At 39.4% G+C, this 22,787-nt stretch overlaps 1 protein-coding gene across 1 annotated transcript; it reads left to right on the top strand.

Annotated features, from left to right (window-relative positions):
• Nucleotides 1-13,653: 13,653 nt before the first annotated feature.
• LOC127576040 (high-affinity choline transporter 1) lies at nucleotides 13,654-21,706 on the top strand. Its single transcript, XM_052026371.1, has 9 exons — nucleotides 13,654-13,712; nucleotides 14,873-15,104; nucleotides 15,940-16,053; nucleotides 17,267-17,422; nucleotides 17,701-17,849; nucleotides 17,988-18,131; nucleotides 18,417-18,570; nucleotides 20,069-20,286; nucleotides 21,071-21,706. Exons 2-9 carry the CDS (start codon nucleotides 14,921-14,923, stop codon nucleotides 21,704-21,706), a joined length of 1,755 nt encoding a protein of 584 aa, XP_051882331.1. The 5' UTR covers nucleotides 13,654-13,712; nucleotides 14,873-14,920.
• The last annotated feature ends 1,081 nt before the right edge of the window (nucleotides 21,707-22,787 follow it).

Genomic DNA, 22,787 nt, shown 5'->3' with positions numbered 1-22,787 from the left:
CCCCTTTATTCCCACTCTGCCTTCTGCCATGCAGCCAATCTTCTATCCATGCTAGTACCCTTCCTGTAATACCATGGGCTCCTATCTTGTTTAGCAGCCTCATGTTCGGCTCCTTGTCAAAGGCCTTCTGAAAATCCAAGTAAACAACATCCACTGACTCGCCTTTGTCTTTCCTGCCTGTTACTTCCTCAAAAGATTCCAACAGATATGTCAGGCAAGATCTCCCCTCAAGGGAACTATGCTGACTTCGACCTATTTTATCATCAACTAGTACCCAAAACCTCATCTTAATAGTACCCAAAACTTCATCTTAATAATGGACTCCAACATCTTACCAACCACTGACGTCAGGCTAACTGGCCTATAATTTCCTGTCTTTTGCTTCCCTCCCTTAAAGAGGATAGTGACATTTGTGATTTTTCAGTCCTCCAGAAGCATTCCTGACTTTGGTGATTCTTGAAAGCTCACTACTAATGCTACACAATCTCTTCAGCTACTTCTTTCAGATCCCTGGGGTGTAGTCCATCCAGTCCAGGTGATTCATCTGCCTTCAGACCCTTCAGTTTCCCAAGCACCTTCTCCTTAGTAATAGCGACAACACTCACCTCCACCGCCTGACTCTTTTGAATTTCTGGCATGTTGCTGGTGTCTTCCACAGTGAAGACTGATACAGAATATTTATTCAGTACGTCCACCATTTCTTTGTTCCCCATTACTATCTCTCCAGCATCATTTTCCAGCAATCCAATGTCTACTCTTGCCTCTCTTTATATATTATAAAAAACTTTTGGAATCCTCTTTTATATTATTGGCTAGCTTACCTTCATATTTCACCTTTTCTCCCCTTATTGCTTTTTTAGTTGCCTTCTGTTGGTTTTTAAAAGCTTCATTCCTCTAGCTTCCCATTAATTTTTGCAATATCTTATGTCCAAAGATATACAGGTTAGGAAGTTGTGGGCATGCTATGTTGGCACTGGAAGCGTGGCGACACTTGCGGGCTGCCCCCCAAAACACTGCACAAAAAGATGCATTTCACTGTGTATTTCAATGTACATGTGACTAATAAAGATACCTTATCTTATCTTATGTTTTTATATTGTCTTTGACTTCCCTTGTCAGTCACAGTTGCTTCATCCTCCCTTTAGGATGCTTCTTCTTCTTTGGGATGAACTGATCCTGCGTCTTCTGAATTACTCCTAGAAACTACTGCCATTGCTGGAGTCAGCCCTGCGCGGGTCCCCTTCCAATCAACTTCGGTCAGCTCCTCTCTCATGCCTTTGTAGTTACCTTTACTCAACTGCAGTACCAATACATCTGATTTTAGCTTCTCCCTCTCAAACTGCATGGTGAATTCTATTATATTATGGTCACTGCCTCCTAAGGGTTCCTTTAGCTTACACTCCCTAATCAAATCTGGTTCATTGCACAACACCAAATCCAGAATTGCCTTTTCTGTAGAGGGCTTGAACACAAGCTGCTCTAAAAAGCCATCTCATAGGGATTCTACAAACTCCTTGTCTTGGAATGCAGTACCAACCTAATTTTCCCAACCTACCTGCATATTGGAATCCCCCATGACCACCGTAACATTGCCCTTTTCACATGCCTTTTCTATCTCCTGTTGTAATTTGTACCCCACATTCTGGCTACTATTCAGAGGCCTGTATACAATTCCCATCAGGGTCTTTTTACCCTTGCAGTTTCTTAACTCTACCCACAAGGATTCTACATCTTCTGATCCCCTGTCACTTCTTGCTAAGGATTTGGTTTCATTTTTAACCAACAGAGCCACCCCACCCTCTCTGCCCACCTGCCTGCCTTTTCAATAGGATGTGTATCCTTGAATGTTTAACAATGGGGTCCACCAGCTCCCACATCATTCAGCTACAACACTTCACCTGATCCTGCATCCCTACTTTATTTAATTAGTTATAATTTGATGTCTGTTTATTTAGCTACCAATAAAAAACCTTACCTGTTCTTATCTGCCATTCACCTGTACCTCCTCACCAAAGCCTTAGAAATTCCACTCACACAATAGCCACTCCAAAATGGCCACTCTGCTTTACCCTACCTTCCTTTTATTGGTAGAGTTGCCACACACTTAGCCAATCACATAACTTTAAAAAAAACTGCGCACTCCTCCACTCTGCTGCTCTGGCTGCTGCAACTGGAGAAAAATGAGCTCCCAACTGAAAAGACAACTTTTTAAAAACTGCTAGCTCCACCTCTCTGTTGCTCTGGCAGCTGCAATTGGAGAAAAACTTAGAATAACTGTTCAAATCCTTGGATATGCAAAGCAATGGAGAAAATTAGTAAACAGTTCATCACATGGCTTATGGGCAGCAGAGTTTGGATGGTCTCAGGTTCACAGGGGACAAAAGATGGACAGTTGTAGATCCAGTGTCTCCAATCCTAAATCCAGTCATTGATGGATACAATGGAAAGCTGTGACCATTTGCCACATTCTGGGAAAGCCACTTACCATTTCACTACAATATTTTTTTCCTTATTCCTAATTTCCAAAAAATATGAACCTTGGCTTTGAAAAAGTGCTAAACTTGTTCAACTGATCCAGAGCCTTGAATTATGAAGTCAAAGCAATAGATTACAATCCTGAACAGGCAACCATTGTACCTTAATCATCTTGTCAGACCCTGTCTGAACACTGCATACAACTTTGGTTGCCATAATCCAGGAATGGTGTTTGATGCAGAGATGACCCCTCTTGCAGTGCTAAGGGAAGAGGGTTGAAAGTTGAGTTCTTCAGATGGGAAGTTTCAGTGGGCAGTTTCCAATAAAGGTTTAAGAGGTGGAAATTTGCTCTGTGGCAGGAGCCAAACATGCCCATAATTGCAATTGTGCTTTGAAATTGTCTTCCAAACTTTGGTTGCATTTGGTGTTATTGATCCTCTACCAAAAAGTGCCTGGCAGCAAATCTGACAAGAAAGGAAATAAAACTTACCACAGACCGGGATTCTTTGAAGTCAGTGTCAAGTGCCATCCTTTTGTTGCTGACCAGAAAATTCAAGCCATTCACCTAGCAACAATGCAGGAATGTGAGTACATATTCAAGTCAGAATGGCACTCATTTAGAGAGAACCATGCAAATCATGACATTCCCGTGTCTTTGCTGCATTTTTCCTTCTTGGTGGAGGAGGTGGTCAGGTTAGGAGTTCTGATGTACCCTTCACAAGTTGCTGCAACACATTCTATATAACTCTGAATATTCCAAATGTAAAACGTTGATAAGCAGAAATGTTTTCTTCCTGATGTAACTGTGGATTCTGCAAATATTCACTTGCATGCTTATCCACAATGGTTAAAATGGAAAAGCATTTGGAAGCAATCCAGATGACCTAAATAGGTTTGAATGGATGAATATTGAACAGGTAAGAAATATAGTAATTACTTGGAAAAGAGCAAGGGTAATGTAATAAAAAGAATTGCTTTTCCTCTTATAGTTGTGCTTCCCATTTGAGAAATATGGCTAAGCAAAACAAAGTAATAGATGAGTCATAGGTTATAACATCACTTGATCAAGCAGGAAGGAACTCAGTGCCTTTCCCTCGTATGAAAGTCAAATACAACTTTGAAATTCGTATGAATTAGAGCTAATGGAACTGTGAGAAAAGAGATACAGCACATCATGTCACCTTACAAATCAGCAAGCAATAAAGTATTTTCAATGTGACTGACATTACATTAAAGCACAAAGTTCATACCTGAAGTTTTAAAAGATGCTCTAAATGTAAGTTAATTTCATTACAGTACCTAATGTATCATTATTTACTTTCATTTTAATGTTATGATAGTAATTTAAGTATGTTTAATGTATAAGATGAAGAGTGACAGTCATCCAAACATTAGCTCACAACTGAAGGACTGCAGCTTAGCCTATATATCTATTAAGCATCACATCCAACATTGCTCTTGAGAATACATCATTAATTCATTCTTCTCCATTAACTATTCCCATTGCATTAGAGTGTCAGCCTTGATCTTGTGCCCAAGTTCAAACCCACAGCTGACTCTTGTGAGTGCTACCAGATAAGCAAAGCCAGTGTTTAAGCTGAAAACAAAAATATCGGAAATAGAAGTGTGAGTAGGCCACATGGCCCCTTGTACCTGCTCCATCATTTGATAAGATCATGGTGATTTTTTTTACTTCAGTGTGACTTTCCTGCACTAACCTCATATTCTCTTGATTCTCTCAAGATACAACATATAAAAGACTCTTGTTCAAGTACATGGATAGGAAAGATTTAGAGGGATATAGGTCAAGTGCAGGCAAGTGGGACTAGCTTAGATGAGTATCTTGGTCGGCATGGACAAGTTGGGTGGAAGGGCCTGTTTCCATGCTGTATGATTCTGCAGCTCTATCTAAAAATCTGTCAATCTCCATTTTGAATACACTCAGCAACTGAGTTTCTTGGATGAAGTATTCCAAATATTCTTCCCATCATGCCTAAAAGGCCAACCTTTATTTGAGATTGGGACCCCTGGTTCTAGACACTTTAGGGGAAACACTGCCTGGCAACAACCCTGTTATTTAAAAAAACATCTCTAATTCCTCTAAACTCAAGAGTGTACAGACCCAACCTGTCTAATGTCTGTTCATACAAGGAACCCACCATCGCAGGGATCAACCTGGTGAAACTTCACTCTCTTTATCATAAATAAGACATAATATTCCAGATGCAGTATCACTATGACCCTATATAATTGAAAATAAACTTCTTATGGACTCAGATCTTCTTGCAATAAAGGGCAACATACCATTTGCCTTTCAAATTGCTTGCTTTACTGACACATTGGCATTTAGTGATTCATGTACAGATACCAACATCCCTGTGAATGCCAGCACCTTTCTATCTCTCACATTTAAAAAATATAACTTTCTGTATTTTTCAACTAAAGTGGATGAGCTCTCATTTTTCTACGTTGCATTCTATCTTTCATGTTCTTGTCCATTCATTTAACCAATCTAAATCTGCCTTAAGTTTCTTTGCATCCTATTCACAACCCACATAATCACTTAGCTTTGTATCATCAAAAAAGTTGGATATACTACATGAACTCCTCCTCCAAATCATGATAGTGAGCAACAGGAGACCCAGTACTGATTTCTGCAACACCTTACTAGTCATAAGCCACTTCCCCAAGCTAAAAATAATCCATACTCTGAAATCTGAATATTATTTTCTAAGTGCCATCTTAATGATGGATTCCAGCATTTTTCCAACTATTGGTATCCTGCAAATTGGGCCACAGTTCCCTGCTTTCTCCCTGCTTTCTCTGTCCCCTTTCCTTCAATAATGGGGTTATATTTGCTACATTCCAATCTGTGGGAACTATTCTCAAATCTATGGAGTTTTGGTAGATGACAATTGGTGCATCCATCAGCTCCATAGTCCTACCTTCAAAACTCTAGGACAAAAGTTATCACATCCTAGGAACTGATTGCTTTTCAATCCCATTATTTTCTCCATGACTAATTATTTACTAATGAGCTCCTCATTCACCGTCAAGACCGAAACAAAAAAAATTGAATTTCTCTGTCATTTCCTCCCTCTCCAAAATATTTTCTCCTATCCTATTCAGTAAAAGACCCACATTCACTTTAACTGATCTCTTCCTTTTGGCATGTCTGTAGAAGCTCTTACAATCTGTTTTTATGTTTCTCAATAGCCACACTTACATTTTACTTCCCCTTTCCTTATCAATGCCTCAGTTCTCCTTTGCTCAGTTTTGAAATTTTCCCAATCATCATGTTTAATTCTGCGTTTGGCAACATTTTACACCTTTTCCTTTAATCTAATAATATCTTTAACTTCTTGACAGCCATAGCTGGGCAGTGTTTCCTGTAGTGTTATTTTTGCCTTAAAGGGATATTTAAACAATGTGTGAATCCTAAAAATATTAGCCATTGCTTGTTTACTGCCATTACTTTTCATATAGTTTCCCGGTCTACTATGGCCATTTCATGGTGAAGCCTTCTTAATTTGCTTTTCTTTCCTGATGTAAGACATCGGTTTCATATTGACCTAAATCACTTTCAATTTCCATATAAAATTCTATCTTATTATGATCACATTTTCCAAAGGACCCCTTAACTACTATCATTAATTAACCTTTCTCATTACACATTACTAGATCTAAAATAGTGTATTATGTTCCATAGTATACTGATCTAGACAAGCATCTCTAATGTATTCCATTAATTCATATTCCACACAATTACTGCTCATTTGGTTTACCCAATCTATATGTAGACTGAAATTCCCCATGATTATTGCATTACCCTTGTAGCATATAACTCTAAGTTATTGATTAATATTATGGGTTACATAACATGACTGTCTAGGTCCTATATACAACACTCACCAATGTTTTCTGCCCCTTGTTGTGTATTATCTCCACACAAACTGATTCATATTAACTTGTTGAGCTAAGACTCTTCCTTTTACTGTCTTTATGTCATTCTTTAATGTCAGAGCTTTTCACCTCATTTTGTATTTTGCCCATCTCTTCTACAAGTTAAGCATCTGGAAGTATTTAATTCCTACCCTTGGTCATTTTATAACCACTTCCCTGTAATGAATATCCTGATATGAATATCTAGTTATTTCATATAAGTGGGATGATTGCTCAGGTATCAGCCTTGTCTCAGTGGTCACACAGGTGCCTCGGAACTGGAATATTATTGACTCAGGTTCCTCTCCAGAGATGTATTACACAATCCCAGGTAGGCACAATTTTCAGTAATGCACTGCATATGTGCTATGTTTCAGGTAGGGTATTAAACCAGAGTTCTCTTTGACATCTCTTTTTTGGAAAGGAAAAGGGTAGTTTTCTCAGAGTTCTGGCCAATATTTGTATACTTATCCCTCAACTAATGGCAATGAAACAAATTATCTGGTCATGGTTCTGATTGCTGTTTGTGGGACCTACCACAAATTGGCTGCTATGTTCCTGACCACAGCTCAAAATTCATTGCAGTAAGCGTGACTTGAGGTTTTTACAAACTGGTACTTTTGGTCCACTTTCTACCACGAGAGTACTTGAATAGTTTCTTATTAATGTGAATATGCTTTTGTTTTACCAAAGTCTGAGAGTTTTGTGGATCAACCTAGTAAATCTCTTTCTGAGGTCAGACCAGGTGAATGGCCTGTCTCCAGTTTAAACATGCCAATGGCTTTCCCAGCTGGAAGGTGAATTATGATAAAATCAAAACATTACTCAAAATACTCAGCAGTTCAAGGAGAATCTGTTGGCAGAGCAAAGAATTAACGTTGGTTTAGTGAAGTTTGTGAAGTAAGATTAGTATAATAGTGGGTTTTTATTTAATGTTTGCATCGGGTGAGCTTTGATTTTGTGATTGATTAGTTTCTTTGCTCTCATTTTCATATTTTGTACTGGAAGAGGCACTGCGATAATCTCCAAAAGGAGGAGGCCAGCAAAAGAAAAAAGTCAATGCGAGGAGATATGTTTGCCTTTATGCATTGGCGGTGATGGCCTGGACCACCACAGGAAGGTTTATCATCCGATGAGTATCATTATTTTTCCTTGACATTGCCACAAAGACCTATTGCAGTATTTATGCTAAAGGAAATCTTGCATCCTCTTTTGTAGAGCTAATGTGAATGATGGGATTGAGCTGGCATTCATGAAACCTGTTACCTTTCTTAGGAAAGATACTATGTGATTTGGAGTCCTTCAAATTCCCAGATGGCAGCTGACATCAGCTGTAAAGGTAGGAAGCTACTTTGCTATTCAATTGTAAATGGATAATGTGGTCAATATATCACTGCAGTGATAGGTCATGAAAGCTCAAGGAGTCTGTGGTCCAGCAGGCATCATCTTTCTGAATAAAGGTACTCATTGTCAGTGTAGTCAGGGCTAATAGATATCTAGCATTCTTTGTGTCAGGACTGCACTTACAGATAGAGGTAGATAGTTTGAATCCTTCTAGCAGAGGTTGCTCTTGAACAGTTAGGTAGATAGTTCATGATCCAGGCCCTTTCAGTGGAATGTGCACACTGCCAGTAATAATTCCACTCTTAATAAACAGCTCATCAATTGAGAGGGTAAGAAACCTTAAAGGGGAACTTAGTTAAAAGCAAATTGTACCACCTTAAATGGATAGGCACTTGCATATAGAAGGCTCCAAAATTTTTGAGTAGTAGACAAATTAATGGCAACAAAGGACCTACATTCTCACATATAGAGAATACAGGGCTGATAACCCAACCTGGCAACAGGAGGAATGTCTTCCTCCCCTTCAGTACCTTGAAAAAAACTCCCAACGGGAGATGGCAGAACATTAAGTGGTACGAGCATTGTCCAAAGGATCTGGCCAAAGAACCATTGTGCCTACTGACTACATAACTCTTAGACTCTTCTGCAGCTAACATGCATTTTCTTTTAGAAGAAGCTGCTACACAAAAGATTCACAAAAATACTGGCATCACTGGTAGAGACAGTCTTCAACATCACTGCCAGAGGAAGGTACTGAGTATTGGAGATGGCCAGGCTGGAGTCCAGCGCAGTGTACTGCTCAGTCATTGTTCCTTCCTTATAATCTTCCATTTAATTCTTTGAGTAAAACAGATTAAGGATAAAAAGGATAGTTAGGCATGGCATAAAGAAGGTTGCAAATTCACTTTAATCCAATTTGATGCTAGTGATTTTAATTAATTTTAGCCCCATTCTCTTGAGCTTTCAAGTTCTGATGGGAGCATTATTTCTGTGATCACGCAGATCAGTGACCATTCTGAACCTGAGAGAAATGAAATTCTGCAACTGAAGTCAACCAATGCAAACTGCTATTTATCAATGGCAACATCCATCAGTCACAAAACCTTTTTTTTTACTGTCAATGAGAGTTACTGGTTTTATACCACTGCATTGGAATCAAAAGTTATTTCAGAGTACTAACCGAAGTTAGCTCAAAAGATAAGATATCTTTATTAGTCACATGTATATCTAAACACACAATGAAATACATCCTTTTGCGTAGAATGTTCTGGGGGCAGCCCGCAAGTATCGCCACACTTCTGGCGCCAACATAGCATGCCCACAACTTCCTAACCCATACATCTTTGGAATGTGGGAGGAAACCGGAGCACCTGGAGAAAACCCGCGCAGACACGGGGAGAAGGTACAAACTCCTTACAGACAGAGGCAGGAATTGAACCTGGGTCGCTGGCACTGTAATAGCATTACGCTAACCGCTACACTAATCTGACAATACTGGTGTGTATTTCAATGTTAACAGATCGCATTCTGGGTAGATATTTGGTAGTCTAATGCAGCAGCTATATTTTCCCACTCACAAAAGTGAAGTGGTTGAGATATTAAACCCTCAGTATCTACTTTCTGTGCACTGCACATTCCCTTGTCTGCTGCTCTGGAATTATTGCCAGCCACTAACCACATCTGGTAATGGAAACTACATGTGGCCTGACACATTTTTCTGAATATTAAATCAGAATGAGTTGAACACATCTCGGTGCTCATATACAACACATGCATATAGATTTAAACCTCTGTGAGTGACTATTGCTAAATGATCAGACAAAAACCTGTTTCTTTATTTCCTTGGTTACTGAATGATGACAGATGTTTGTTGAGTAAAAGCACATGTGAAGAAAATTTACCAGTGTTGCAGCATGCACTGAAGGTGCTTTCTACTAAAATCATTGCATGGAGACAAAATTGTGTTGCCACAGACATGTCTGTAACTGACAATGGTGAGGTTGAGGTAATGATACTTCCGCTCAACTGTCTATAATTTTCACTCACCAATGAGCATTTTCTCCCTACTCAGTCAGAGTTATAACAGCACGGAAGGAGGCCATATGGTCCATTAAGTCCTTGCAGGTTCTCTGTAGAGCAATCCAACCCCTGTAATCCTGCAAATTTATTTCTTTCTAGTGTCTGTTGAGTTTCCTGTTGAAACCATTGATCAGCTCCACTTTCATCACCCTCATAGGCCGTAATTTACTAATTGCTGTGTAAAAGGATTCTTCCTCACATACCCCCTGCATCTCTTGCCCAAACCCTTAAATCTGTGTCCCCTAATCCTCTTACCATCATTTTACCATATTACGAACAGCTTTTCTGTCATTTATATAGACTACTATAATATTATACATCTCTATCAAGTCTCCCCTAATCCTCATTTGTCCTAAAGAGAAAAAGCTGAGCTTCTCCAATCTAAATGTAACTAAAATCCCTCATCCATGGAACTATCCTGGTAAATATCCCTGCACCCTCTCAAAGAATCTTACATCCTTATTTCAGTCTGCTGACCACATATGAATGCAAACTTATTTGTGCCATAAACAAGCCATTTTAAAAGTAAAACTTTCCTGCACTGGCACTGAATGTCTCTATTGAGCCCGAGGCCCCATATGTTTTGCTAACTACTCTTGCAATATGCCCTGTCACCTTCAAAGATTAAGACCTTGGAACCCACTGACCCACTGGTCCCCCTGTTCCTGTATAATATTTAGAACAGTATCATTGTCTATATTGCTTACCTACATCCATTCTGTCAAAATATAACACCTCACATTTTCAGTATTAAATTCCATCTGCTTCTTGTCTGCCAGTTTCATTCTCATCAAGCGTCATTTGCCCATTCTCTATGTGTGTTGCAATTGATTGGCATTATCTTCACAATTTGTCTACTCTCTAATTTTTGTGTCTTCAGCAACTTTCTAAATCTTATTCTTAATTTGAATCTTGGTTCAAAAACCAAGTAATCTGCATATAAAAAAGACTATCACTGTCTACCATTCCCCAGTCTGAGAAGCAACCATTTACTATAATTCACTCTCCATAAGCTATTTCTTCTATCCAAGCCAACATTGAGTTTCCTTTCAATGTACATTGTCTTTTTATATGACATTTCCTTTTTATATGGTACATTATCAGACTCTTTCTTAAAATCCATTTAGACAATATCCACTGCAACTCTCTTCATCGACCATCATCAAAAAAATAATTAAGTTAGCAAAACACAATCCGCCACATACAAATCTATGCTGGTAATCCTTAATTAGCTCAAACCTCTCCAAGTACCCATTTTTTTTATAATTATTTCTAAAAGCTTACCCACCAGTGATGCTAAATTGACAGCCTGTGGTTACTAGCACAGAAGAAGGCTATTTCTTGAACAAGTTTGTTACATTTAGCACCTTCCTTGCATCCAAGAAAAATTGGAAAAAATATGACAAGCCTTTCCATTATCTCCAGCACCACTATAATACAAACCATCTGGGCCAGGTGACTTATCCAAACTATACATGACTGGGCTTTCAAGCACATCATATGTATACTTTACCTCTACCATCACATTTCTACCAATGTTAAGGTAACTGCCACTCTGTTATTATATGGTTCCTTTAATAGTCTTATTTTCTTCTTCATTTCCCTCTCAATTTATTATATTTAGCATGGCCTCACTTGAAAATAATCACCTGACAAGTATCATACACCCTCTTGTTGTTTCACCATATTCTCCACCTCCTTCATCATCCAACATACCCTGGAATTAGTTCCTCTTTTGGGAAGGTACATGGGTCTTTACCCAAAATCTCCTGTTGTCCTATCACAGATTTTGCCATCAATTTTTGGTTCCACAGTAGCTTGGCTAGATATCATCTCATCCCACGGAACATATCACTCTTCCATTTAAAGGCTCTGATTTAGATTGTTCCTCGTGCTTCTCCATTGTTAACATAAACCTTGTGATACAATGATCACTCTTATTCAAGTGTTATTCCACTGATGCTGGTTCATTCTGTAGCATAAGATCCATCAATGTCTTCTTCCAAGTTGGACTAACGACATACTGGTCAAGGATGTTCACTAGAACACATTTCAGAGATTCTTCTTTTCTTTTCCTTTACTTTATCATGGCCCCAATCATTAAATCAATCATTAAAAGTCCTTCACTATCACCACTCCATAGTTCTTGCACATTTCTGTGATTTCCTTGCAGAATTACTCCTCTCTCTTTCTCTCTCTAAAACACAATCAAATGTGCGCGCGCACACACACACACACACACACACACACACACACACACACATTTTATAAAATACTAAGGTTTATAAAATACCAAGTATTGTAATCAAACCATTTTTGCTTCTCAATTGCTAACCAAATGGATTTTGACCTTGTCCCCTCAAGGACACCATCTCTTTCCAATAGTGCATTTGATCCCTAATCAGCATTGATACCTCATCTCTGGTATCGTTTCTGAACACTTGTGTGCCATGGAAATTAAGTACTTCATCATCTTTAGGCCACATTTTCATTGTTGCACTACGTTTCTACATGGCTGTGTGTGATTGTTGCTCATCAACCTTATTCACCACAATTTGTCTATCTGCACACATAGATTTTAAACCTGATTTTGGATTCCTTGAAATCCTTTCTGGTCTACCCTATTAAACATAGTTCTAGTTCCTTATATAGGTCTATGGAACGTTCATACACCTCTAGGCACTTCATTCCTTTTTTTCTACTTTTATATGTTGGTACTCAAAGACGCTGGGAATTTGATTTAAAGCCTCCCTAATCACATTATCGAGCCTCCCCAGGAGGTCGTTGGTTCCTTTCCAATTGAGGTGCCAACTGTCGCTTTTGAAAAGATACCTCCTGCCCCAGAACTGATCCCAACGCCCCAAGAAATGAAGGCCTCCCTCCTGCATTTTATCTCCAGTCACGCATTGATCCCCATCTTCCTATTTCTGCATGGAACTAGGAATAATTCAGAGATTACTAACTTCCAGGCCCTCTTTAATTTACACCCTAATTTCTTGAAGTCTAAGGAACAAACAATAGTGAGGGCCCCGTTGAGAATTCCTTTGATCCATCTGACCAGGAAACACAGTTCAATTCCGATCCTAGACGCAATGCAACGGGACGTAACTACCTTTTTTAAAACATTTTTAAAAAAATATACCACTGCACTTAGTTCCCTTCCTTTAGTCAGGAGCAAGTAATGTTTAGGAATGTTTGCCACGTGAGAGAATCGAAGTCATTACACTTCATTGCAAATTAAATCACATTGCCTTCGGGCCAATGGTCAAAGGTCTCGATGAACATTTCACACAACTGACCTTGTCATTACCCATTCCTTAGAAATTCCGTAAAGTGTTTTTCTTGTATTTGAAAATAACAAAGCTTCGAAGGCTTTAGGAGTTGATGAACTACCAGTTGCCCATGGATAAGCCAATGTCCAACCTTTTATTCTTCTAGGGAGTCATTTTATCTTCCTGAGTTTTCAGGAGGTACGTGTTCAGCATAAATAGACCCAAAGTTATACACAGGCTGTGACCGGTGAAGGACGCCGAGTGATATATTTCATCTTAATTAAATTAGAATGCTCTATATATAGTGCGTCAAGCTATTTCCAACGAAGCCCGCACGCCGCCCTCTAAATTTAACGAATTTCAGGTCAAAAATTAACAAATCCAAATTATTCATAAGGAGCTTTCTTTCCGATCCAGGTGACGTTCGTCTTTTTCCTCATCCGGAGCTGCTGACGAAACCCTCGCCTCTATAAACCAATGTGGAAAGTGGCCGCTAAGGACGATCCAGACAACCAGGGACTCTGCCCGCGTTGGTCCTCATATACCCGCTTCCTGACAGGAGTCACACGTAGCACGTAGCGTCTCCAGTTTTAAGGCAAGGTAGGTCCATGGACTGAACACCACAGTCACAGAAAGAGTTTCATTGCATTACCTTGCTGAGATAATGTATGGATATGTGTGTTATGAATTGATATGTTGTCCCCACTGGCACCGCATCTTTGAAGTACGAATGAAACCCGAGCTGACACAAGAAACCGAGTGTGTGCTTGTGCATGGAGAGCTTATACTGGTTTAATATTGGCTTCCCAACAGAATGCCCCAACGGGAAAGTATCAGCATTACTTCGTCGTGGAGCCTCCGTGCACGGTAGTATAACAATAAGGTCTTTACAGTTCTTTCCCTCTTCACCATTGCTGTCCAACTGAAATATCGTGGACATGAAACTGCGGGTGTAGGACATTTGAAACAAAACTAGCAGATGCTGTCGAGTTAGTAGGCTTTGTGTGTGTGTATTGGGGGCGGGGGTGGGGGGTGGACGGAAACTTCGATTATGGATCCAGTTCTGCGGAAGGGTCCGTACCGCAACGCTTAGCTGTCCAATCCCTGATATGCTCACTCTGTGCAGAAAAAAATGATTAAATATGGTCCGAATGTGCGTGAAAGCAAACTGACCAGCCTAGAGCGTATCTGTATGATTCAACTTTGTAGTTACTGGTAAGGCATTGTTCAGTCGCTGCGCGGCTATTATCGGCGCCGCCGATATGTCGGAGAAATAGACAAGCGTTGGTAAAGAAACGACAATCACGTGGATTGCCAAGACCAAGGTAGATCTTAATTCTCAGAAGCCGAACCAGGGGTTTAGTGATGTGAGCACCTTTCCCAGCAATGAATGATTTACTCCGTGGCCGCAGATGTTCAGCCAGCCAAGCTTCGCAAAGCGCCCGTGCTTCGCTCGCCTGCTCAGCTGGATGGCTGCATCCACACCCCTCTCACCACTGTGGGAGACGTATTAACAACGGCTCTTAGCTGCAGATTCCGAGCATTGCACCCATCGGGGAGATTGGCCACACCCGAACGTTAATGGCCACAGTTTATTTTGAAAGAAACCTTTTGAACCCCGTCTGCGTTGGCAATTCACGAAATCTCAGACCCAGCAACCAGGTTACTTGTCCAACAGAGTGTTTTATGTATTTGTTCTGTATTACTAATTCATGTATTCCGAGTGACCGAGATGTTGTGCGTGTTTCTTCCTATTCCAGGTTTCTGTGGACTAACAGCCGTACTGCTGGCTTCATTTCAAGAGGAAAATGACCGTTCACGTCGATGGGATCGTAGCGATCGTCCTATTTTACTTGTTAATCTTATTTGTTGGATTATGGGCTGCTTGGAAAAGTAAAAACTCGCCCTCGGGAGGAGCAATGGATCAGAGTGAAGCCATAATGATTGGGGGAAGAGATATCGGTTTACTGGTTGGTGGGTTCACCATGACCGGTGAGTGCCAGCTGCCTTGTCGTCCCGTGTTCATGTTAGAGACACAAGAGTTCGCAGAATGCGGGAGTCTGGAGCGAAAAAAAACCATTGGAGGATCTCGGCGCGTCAGGCAGCGTCTGTGGCGGTGGCGAGATGGTCGGCGTTTCCAGTCGAGATCCTGCCTTCATAGATGCTGCTTGACCCGCGGAGCTCCCGCCAGCTTTTCTTACGCTCCGTTTTCAAGTTCGCGGAATAGTTTCGCTATCGCTCAGCCTGACCAAGCGCGTTTAGGTTAAAGGCGGCAGTGCCTGTTCTCCCGTTGTGCTGGAGCTCTCAGTAGTGTTTGGGCTTTGATGTCAACTGCACTTGCACCGTTTAAACCTGCAGATAAAGGAAATGCCACGTGTTGAGCTGCTGTATTTCTTATCACAAAGCTCTACAATCTTCAAAAAGTTTAAATGAAACGAATGGCTTGTTGTTCCATCAAACTCACGTCCGGCCATTAGAGATTGGTCGAAGTGAGAATGGCATGATTCGACATTTGAAAATAAAATGCCGCTTCAAAAAAGGAAGCCGAACCCTAACTATTATCGCCGTACTGGTCTTCCCAAACACATTGCTCCCCATAATTATAGTTTCCTCATTAGGTGTAAGTAAATCACGCTCCCCGTGCAGAATTTAATGATGGGCGAGTTAGAAGTACTCTGCAATGCCTTCCTCTTTGCATAATCCCCCTCATTTGTTTCTGTTGGAACAAAAATTGAAAGCGGTACCCCGGAATACTACAGTCCTTGTGTTATTGAGCCGGACTGTCGTAGTATATTTCATTAACCAAATCCTTCTTTTCCCCTGGCAGCGACCTGGGTTGGTGGTGGTTATATCAATGGCACAGCAGAGGCGGTTTATGTCCCTGGGTACGGCTTGGCCTGGGCACAGGCTCCCTTCGGATACGCACTCAGCCTGGTTGTAGGTATGAACTGACTCTTTGGGGTATTGTACAATTAAAATGAACAGTACAATTCCGGCAATCCACACAGTCAGCGCCCCTTGCTCACGTCTATCCAACAGACTATCCACAATCACTAATTTTAACAGACGCCATCGCAGGGAAGCTATCAACTCCAGAAAGCAATTCATTTAAAACTCAGCACGCAGCCCTTCAATACCAACTAGTACTGAGCCGGTTAGCACACAACAATAACTTAACTATTGGCTTAATTCAATAATTTTCGACAAAGTTTCATATCAAACATGAAAACTTTGATGCAGATTTGATTGATGCTTACTGAAGGATTCTGTGGATTACTAAAATGTAGAAGTTTTGTTAACGCACACTAAAGCTACGTGCTGTGGGGATTTGTGTGTGAACACTTGTCGAGTATACCAGAGATAATACCATCCATCTGCCGTGAAATCAGTCATATTTACACGCATCGTGTACAACGGCTTATAACTTCATGGTACAAAATCTAATTATACTAGAGGGGCGTTTTTACAATAGTGTTTAAATAATAACTGGGCTTAACTCTTATCCATACATTTTTCCTTGTACATTTATCACTTGTGGATTGTGTCACGCGAAGAAATGTCAGGATAGTGCTTTATATTTATCGTAACGGCTCTCGTTATCTAATACATTCAAGGGAGGATGTAATATTCAGAAACCTTTATGACCGGCAAGATAACGATAAAGAACATTCATAGGAATTAGTCTAAGTTGGCAAAACGCAGGTGCAACTAAATGTACGAAGTACGAAGCGGCTTCTAAATAGTATAAATTAAGTAGATATTATATGTGGAGAAATTTCGTCCACATTATAATGTAACGTTTATACTTATAAGACAGCACGCAATTAAATACAAATAGCAAATGCACAGCAGGTCAGATAGAATCTGTGGCCGTTTCATGTCAGTGTTGACCTGACACCAGCCTCGTCTCTCTCTTCAAGCTGCCTACAAACATTTGCAACATTTTATGTTTTATTTCTGAATTCCAGTATCTCAGAATTTTGCTTTTGATTAAGATAGATGCTGGGTTTCGGACTCTAACATGAACAGGAGAGGGACTAACACCACGCCACTAAGCTCCGAGGGGCAGGAAGTTAAATACATTCTTTCATTGTAATAACTGAAGCTGGTGTTTACGTTGTGATTTAAGATTTGAAGATTTCTGTATCTTGCAGGCGGCTTGTTTTTCGCTAAACCCATGCGCACACGGGGTTACGTGACCATGTTGGACCCTTTTCAACAGATCTACGGCAAACGAATGGGAGGATTGCTCTTCATCCCTGCTCTCCTGGGAGAAATCTTCTGGTCTGCAGCCGTACTGTCTGCGCTAGGTAAAGTGAATCTCTCCACAATTAAGGGCCTGTCTCATTGAGTGAAATCACAGTTTAAGTGGCAGCAAGGTCAATGCACGTTTCACTTATATTTCAAAGGAAGGGGTAACATTTAGGTTGCAGTGACAGAAGGGTCGTTTCTAGGAGGAGAGTGCGAGATTCTGTTCTAGGGTGGAGTAAATAAGTGATGGAAAGAATATAGTCTTTAAAAATACAGTGCCATACAGTAAGTACAGTACAGTAAAATACAGTAAGTCATTGAACTTCTGTTTTTTCAGGTGCAACCTTAAGTGTGATTGTGGACATTGATATAAACTTATCGGTGATTATTTCTGCTGTGATCGCTATATTCTACACTCTGGTCGGTGGATTGTACTCGGTCGCATACACAGATGTGGTCCAGTTGTTTTGCATCTTCTTAGGTTTGGTAAGCCTAATGCGAAAGCATGCTGTACGATTTTCAAGCAGAATCAAAACGAATGGGAACTCAGATATAAACGTAAACATGAACCTGAGCTTGAGATAAGTATGTCAGTGCTTCAACATTTCAATTATTGTATTTCAGTGGATCAGCATACCGTTCGCCATGTTAAATCCCGCAGTTACAGATATTACCACGACCGCAAGTCATGACGTTTACCAGGAGCCTTGGGTGGGAACTATAATTTCAAAGGACATTTTAATCTGGATGGACAACTTCCTATTACTGGTATGGCAATTTATAATTGATGCCTTCATTACGGTCACTATACTGGTGAAGGCCATATTCAGTGTATTGAATATTGGCGAGGAAAACAAATGAGAAAGTATGTGTTAAACTAAATATAACAGTTCTCATTATTAATGTATATCAAAATACGCATTTCATTTGAATGCCAGAAATCAGAAATAACGGACGATGCTGGAATTACACAGCACTGTCCCACTGATGCTGCCTGACGTGGTGAATATTTTCAGTATTTCCTGTTTTTATTATATATTTCAATTTTTTCAGATGCTGGGTGGAATCCCGTGGCAGGTATATTTTCAGAGAGTCCTTTCTGCTTCTTCGGCGACCTATGCGCAAGTCCTCTCCTTTCTGGCTGCCTTCGGTTGCATAGTAATGGCCATCCCGTCTGTACTAATCGGTGCAATCGGAGCATCTACTGGTAAAGCAGCTTCATTTGCACTGTATCATTTTGACCCATTACATCTGAACCATTCAATACACTGAATAACTGAGGGCAGTAGATAATTTCAATAAATTTTCTTTCATCCCTTCGTAATATTGCCATTTGGATCATTTGAATGACTGTGTTCTTATTCTGTTTCATTTTCATTGCAATTGTTCTCGTTTCGTTATGTTATTTAAGTTGAATACACATGCTTTATATTAAGAATCGGCCTTCGAATTTAAAATTTTCACTGTTCCCTAAACATTTCAAAACCCCAAGCAACATGTCCATCTTTGTCCAACGCATTTAAAAGTGTTCCATGGCAGCATGCGAGTATGCTTTGGATATACAAATATAAGTCATTGAAGGGTATTTTTGTATTAGGCCTATAAGGAGCCTAAAATGAATTGAACTTGGTCATGATTTATAACCATTATGTCATTGGTTAATGGGTTAAAAAGCAAAAAAAAAGTCTTTTAAAATGTATATCTTTTGAAAACTCAAACATATTCGTGGTACCAAAGGACAACCAAATGGGAAATCGCGAAATATAGTGTCAGGCAAGCTATGCAACTGATTGATTGGAGCATTTACTCCTGCACTGTCTAATTTCCCATACAGTCTAATTGTAATAGATGAATATTTTAAACCATTTGCTAAGCACTATTTTTTACTAGCCTCTATCAGTTATAATAAATAACTGGAATTGGGTGTAGCCAAAAATACATCAGCAAACCAACTTCTGCCGTCATTATTTCCTTACTGATTATAAAACATAAAGGCATATATGAAACAAATTAATGTATCTGCTCGTTGCTGTGGTTCCGGGCCAGATCGTGGTCACCCAATGCCGGCTGCTCCCTGCAGAAAGACTGGCCATTTCCTCTTGGCGAGTTAGCGCGCCTCTCTGACTTCTGCGCCTGCGCTTTGAATCACGGAGGTCAGAAAGCAGCGGGAGGTCGGATGCCGGCACATCTGACTTCTCGCTCTCTGGAGCTCGGACGTACCGAGTTGAGGGCCACCCGAGCTCCACACCCACCAGGGCTGGGTGAGCGACTTCGTTTGAAAAGTTAAGTGCAAGTGAATGGATTTTTCCCTCCCTGTTTTACTTTATCGTCTCTGATTGGGATTAGTACATGCGGATGCCTAGTTTGGGTAATGGGCTCCATTTCAATCCAGTCCAATATATTTATCAACAATTAATTACAATAGAAGAGTTGCAAGTGTATGAATTGTGATGCTACCATTAACTAACTCAAACCTTGTAATGTACAGTGTGCTGGCAAAATCAACACTGGTTTTTAAGGTTATCAACTTTATATTCTGAACACAAATATTTCCATGTTGCAATTAGGTGACAACAAATTAAGGATTTATCTAAACTATAAACCACAAAAAATCTTCTTGAATCAAATATTTGAATAACATTCCTTTTGTCTACAGATTATTATGGGCTGTGTGTGATTTATATTAAGATCTTCCTTTTTTATAGACTGGAATCAGACTTCCTATGGCTTGCCAGACCCTAAAAGCAAGAATGAGACTGATATGATTTTGCCCATAGTGCTGCAGCATCTGTGTCCACCCTACGTTTCCTTTTTTGGCCTTGGCGCCGTCTCTGCTGCAGTGATGTCATCGGCTGATTCTTCTATCTTATCAGCAAGTTCCATGTTTGCTCGGAATATTTACCACCTAGCTTTCAGACAAGAGGTAAGCTTGGATATCAATAAGACAGTTATCCACTTTCTTATAAGCAAGGAAGCACTGATTATTTTGTTCTTTTGTGGTTCATAAAAACATAAATACATTCTTGCATCATATTCATTATATTTAAATAATATTTTCTCCAAAATGAATGGAATGCAGTTGGATTTCTGTAGGAAAAAGGTACAAGATGTTCAAAGTCAGGAATGGTTTTTAAAAGGAAAATACAGTAGATGATCCAGTGCGAAAAAGATCAAATGACATGGATCACAAACTTAATAAAATTAGCAAGAGAATCAGAATGAGTGGTTACATTTTGGAATGCACTACCTGAAAATGGTAGAAGCAATTTCATTAATAACTTACAGAAAGAGATTGGATAAATAGTTGAAGTGGAAAAAATTACAGGGCTTTGTAGTATAAATAATTGGATAATTATTTCAAAGAGCTCCCAAAGGTAGAGTGGCCCAAAAGGGCTGTTGCTTTGCTGCATCATTCTCTGATTCTTTAGTGCATTGTAGCTAAACATGAAGTTGTTCAATAGAATAGGAAATGGTACAATAGTTATTGGTTCTTAGGCTAAATCCTATAAAGATACTCCACAACAGAAGTTAAGGGAGGGAGCTGTAACCTCAGTGATTGTAGGTTGGTAAAGAGATTGCAGCTACATACTCATCTCATTTGTATTGTATGAGAATTGTATCCTTGAGGGAAACACAAATTACTTTAATTTCTCACAGTCGTATCATGGTAATTAATATTCTTTTCTCAAAATAATTATTTATTGCAGGCTACAGACAAAGAAATAGTGTGGGTAATGCGAATCACTATATTTCTGTTTGGAGGAGCTGCAACATCTATGGCACTGCTGGCTCAGTCAATCTATGGCCTCTGGTATCTGAGCTCAGATCTTGTCTACGTTATTATCTTTCCTCAGTTAATATCAGTGCTCTTCGTCAAGGGAACAAACACATATGGGTCCATTGCTGGATATATCATTGGCTTTTTGCTTCGAATTAGTGGTGGTGAACCATATTTACATATGCAGCCATTTATTTGTTACCCTGGATGTTATTTAGAGCATTCCTTTGGAAGTGATCCTGTCTATGTTCAAAGATTTCCCTTTAAAACTATGGCAATGTTATTCTCCTTCTTGGGTAACGTTGGTGTTTCATATCTAGCCAAGCACCTGTTCGAAAGTGGAATATTGCCACAAAAATTAGACTTCCTTGACAGCGTTGTGTCACAACATAGTAAGGAAAACATGGACAAAACATTATTGGTGAATCATGACAATATTACTTTGTCAGAGCTGGTACGTGTTAATCCAAAACACAGTGCTTCAGTTAATGCTGCTTTCACCAATAAGGAAGCATTTGAAGACACTGAGCCAACTCCTGAATTTTCTAAATCAGACAATGATTGATGCTACACCCCTTCATCTGTTCAGTGTTCAGTGCAATTATAGGCAATCAAGGACAGTACATTAACAATATAAATTAAAATAGCATTTTAGCAGGTATCAGTATTTTTAGCAAAGAAAATTGTCTATATCAGTGCTTTACTGATAATTATTCCCTTAAATACTGTTGTACAGTATTGTTTTAATTCATACATGTGAAATCAAGTTGAGCTATAAATTTTGGGTCTCAATAGATTGTGGACTCTAGCTTCTTTATATTGGCAGGGTGCAGATACTTAGTACCATCATTTATGTGGATAGAGTGGTATTGTGTGGCTTTATGTAAGTGTTGTCATGAATTCATTGCTCCTGTACTTTCCCATTGAAGTAATTAGGTTGAGTAAGTAATTATCTCAACCCTTGGAGATGCAATTTTATCTGTCATTTATTATCCCACCTATATGCACCTATACATCTTCATACATGTTCAAGCATACATAAATGTTGATGCATAAATAATGGACCATGAGAAGTCAGTTGTTAATTTGCTGTTTGTAACTGATTGTAACAAAATATTTAATGACATTCCCCATTAGTGCTCTTTTCTTAATTAATCATTGAGTTAATAACTTGGATTTTCTTTCATCACATTTGGGAAAATTAGTTGAAAGAAACTCATGCAAATGTATTTCTCATTAACTATAACCAAAGTGATATATGTGCATGTGAGTTAAGAATCTACATTTTGAAATAAATATAACAATTAAATGTCATTAATCTTTAGGGTCAGAATGGCAATCAAATATGAAACCAGACAGTCTTCAACATTATCTGTACCTTAGAGATCAGCAGTACCAATCAAACAATAATTTAGATTATTACTATTGTTCCAATTATGAAGATTGCTGTTCAATTAGAAAGCAACCCTACAGATATTTAAAAACTGAGGGGCAGGAAATTTCTTCTAAAACATTATTAACATTTTTTTCTGAGGCTAAGAGAATTGAATGCATAAAGTATTTAAATTTGTTTTCTACTTCACACTATATCATGAAATTTAAATAAAATATTTCAGATCAAGTGCTGTAAATGTAATGCAGGATTT

This window comes from Pristis pectinata, chromosome 11, assembly GCF_009764475.1.
Source record: "Pristis pectinata isolate sPriPec2 chromosome 11, sPriPec2.1.pri, whole genome shotgun sequence".
In the NCBI taxonomy this organism is placed as follows: domain Eukaryota; kingdom Metazoa; phylum Chordata; class Chondrichthyes; order Rhinopristiformes; family Pristidae; genus Pristis; species Pristis pectinata.
The sequence above is the reverse complement of the archived record's forward strand: the minus strand, read 5'-3'. Positions and strand labels throughout refer to the sequence as shown.

What these genes read in the sequence shown, in the direction of transcription:
- LOC127576040 (XM_052026371.1), top strand. Translation starts at nt 14,921, where the DNA reads ATGACCGTTCACGTCGATGGGATCGTAGCGATCGTCCTATTTTACTTG. An exon ending in TGGACAACTTCCTATTACTG is followed by an intron (nt 18,132 to 18,416) that starts GTATGGCAATTT and finishes CAATTTTTTCAG; the next exon opens with ATGCTGGGTGGAATCCCGTG. An exon ending in ACCTAGCTTTCAGACAAGAG is followed by an intron (nt 20,287 to 21,070) that starts GTAAGCTTGGAT and finishes TATTTATTGCAG; the next exon opens with GCTACAGACAAAGAAATAGT.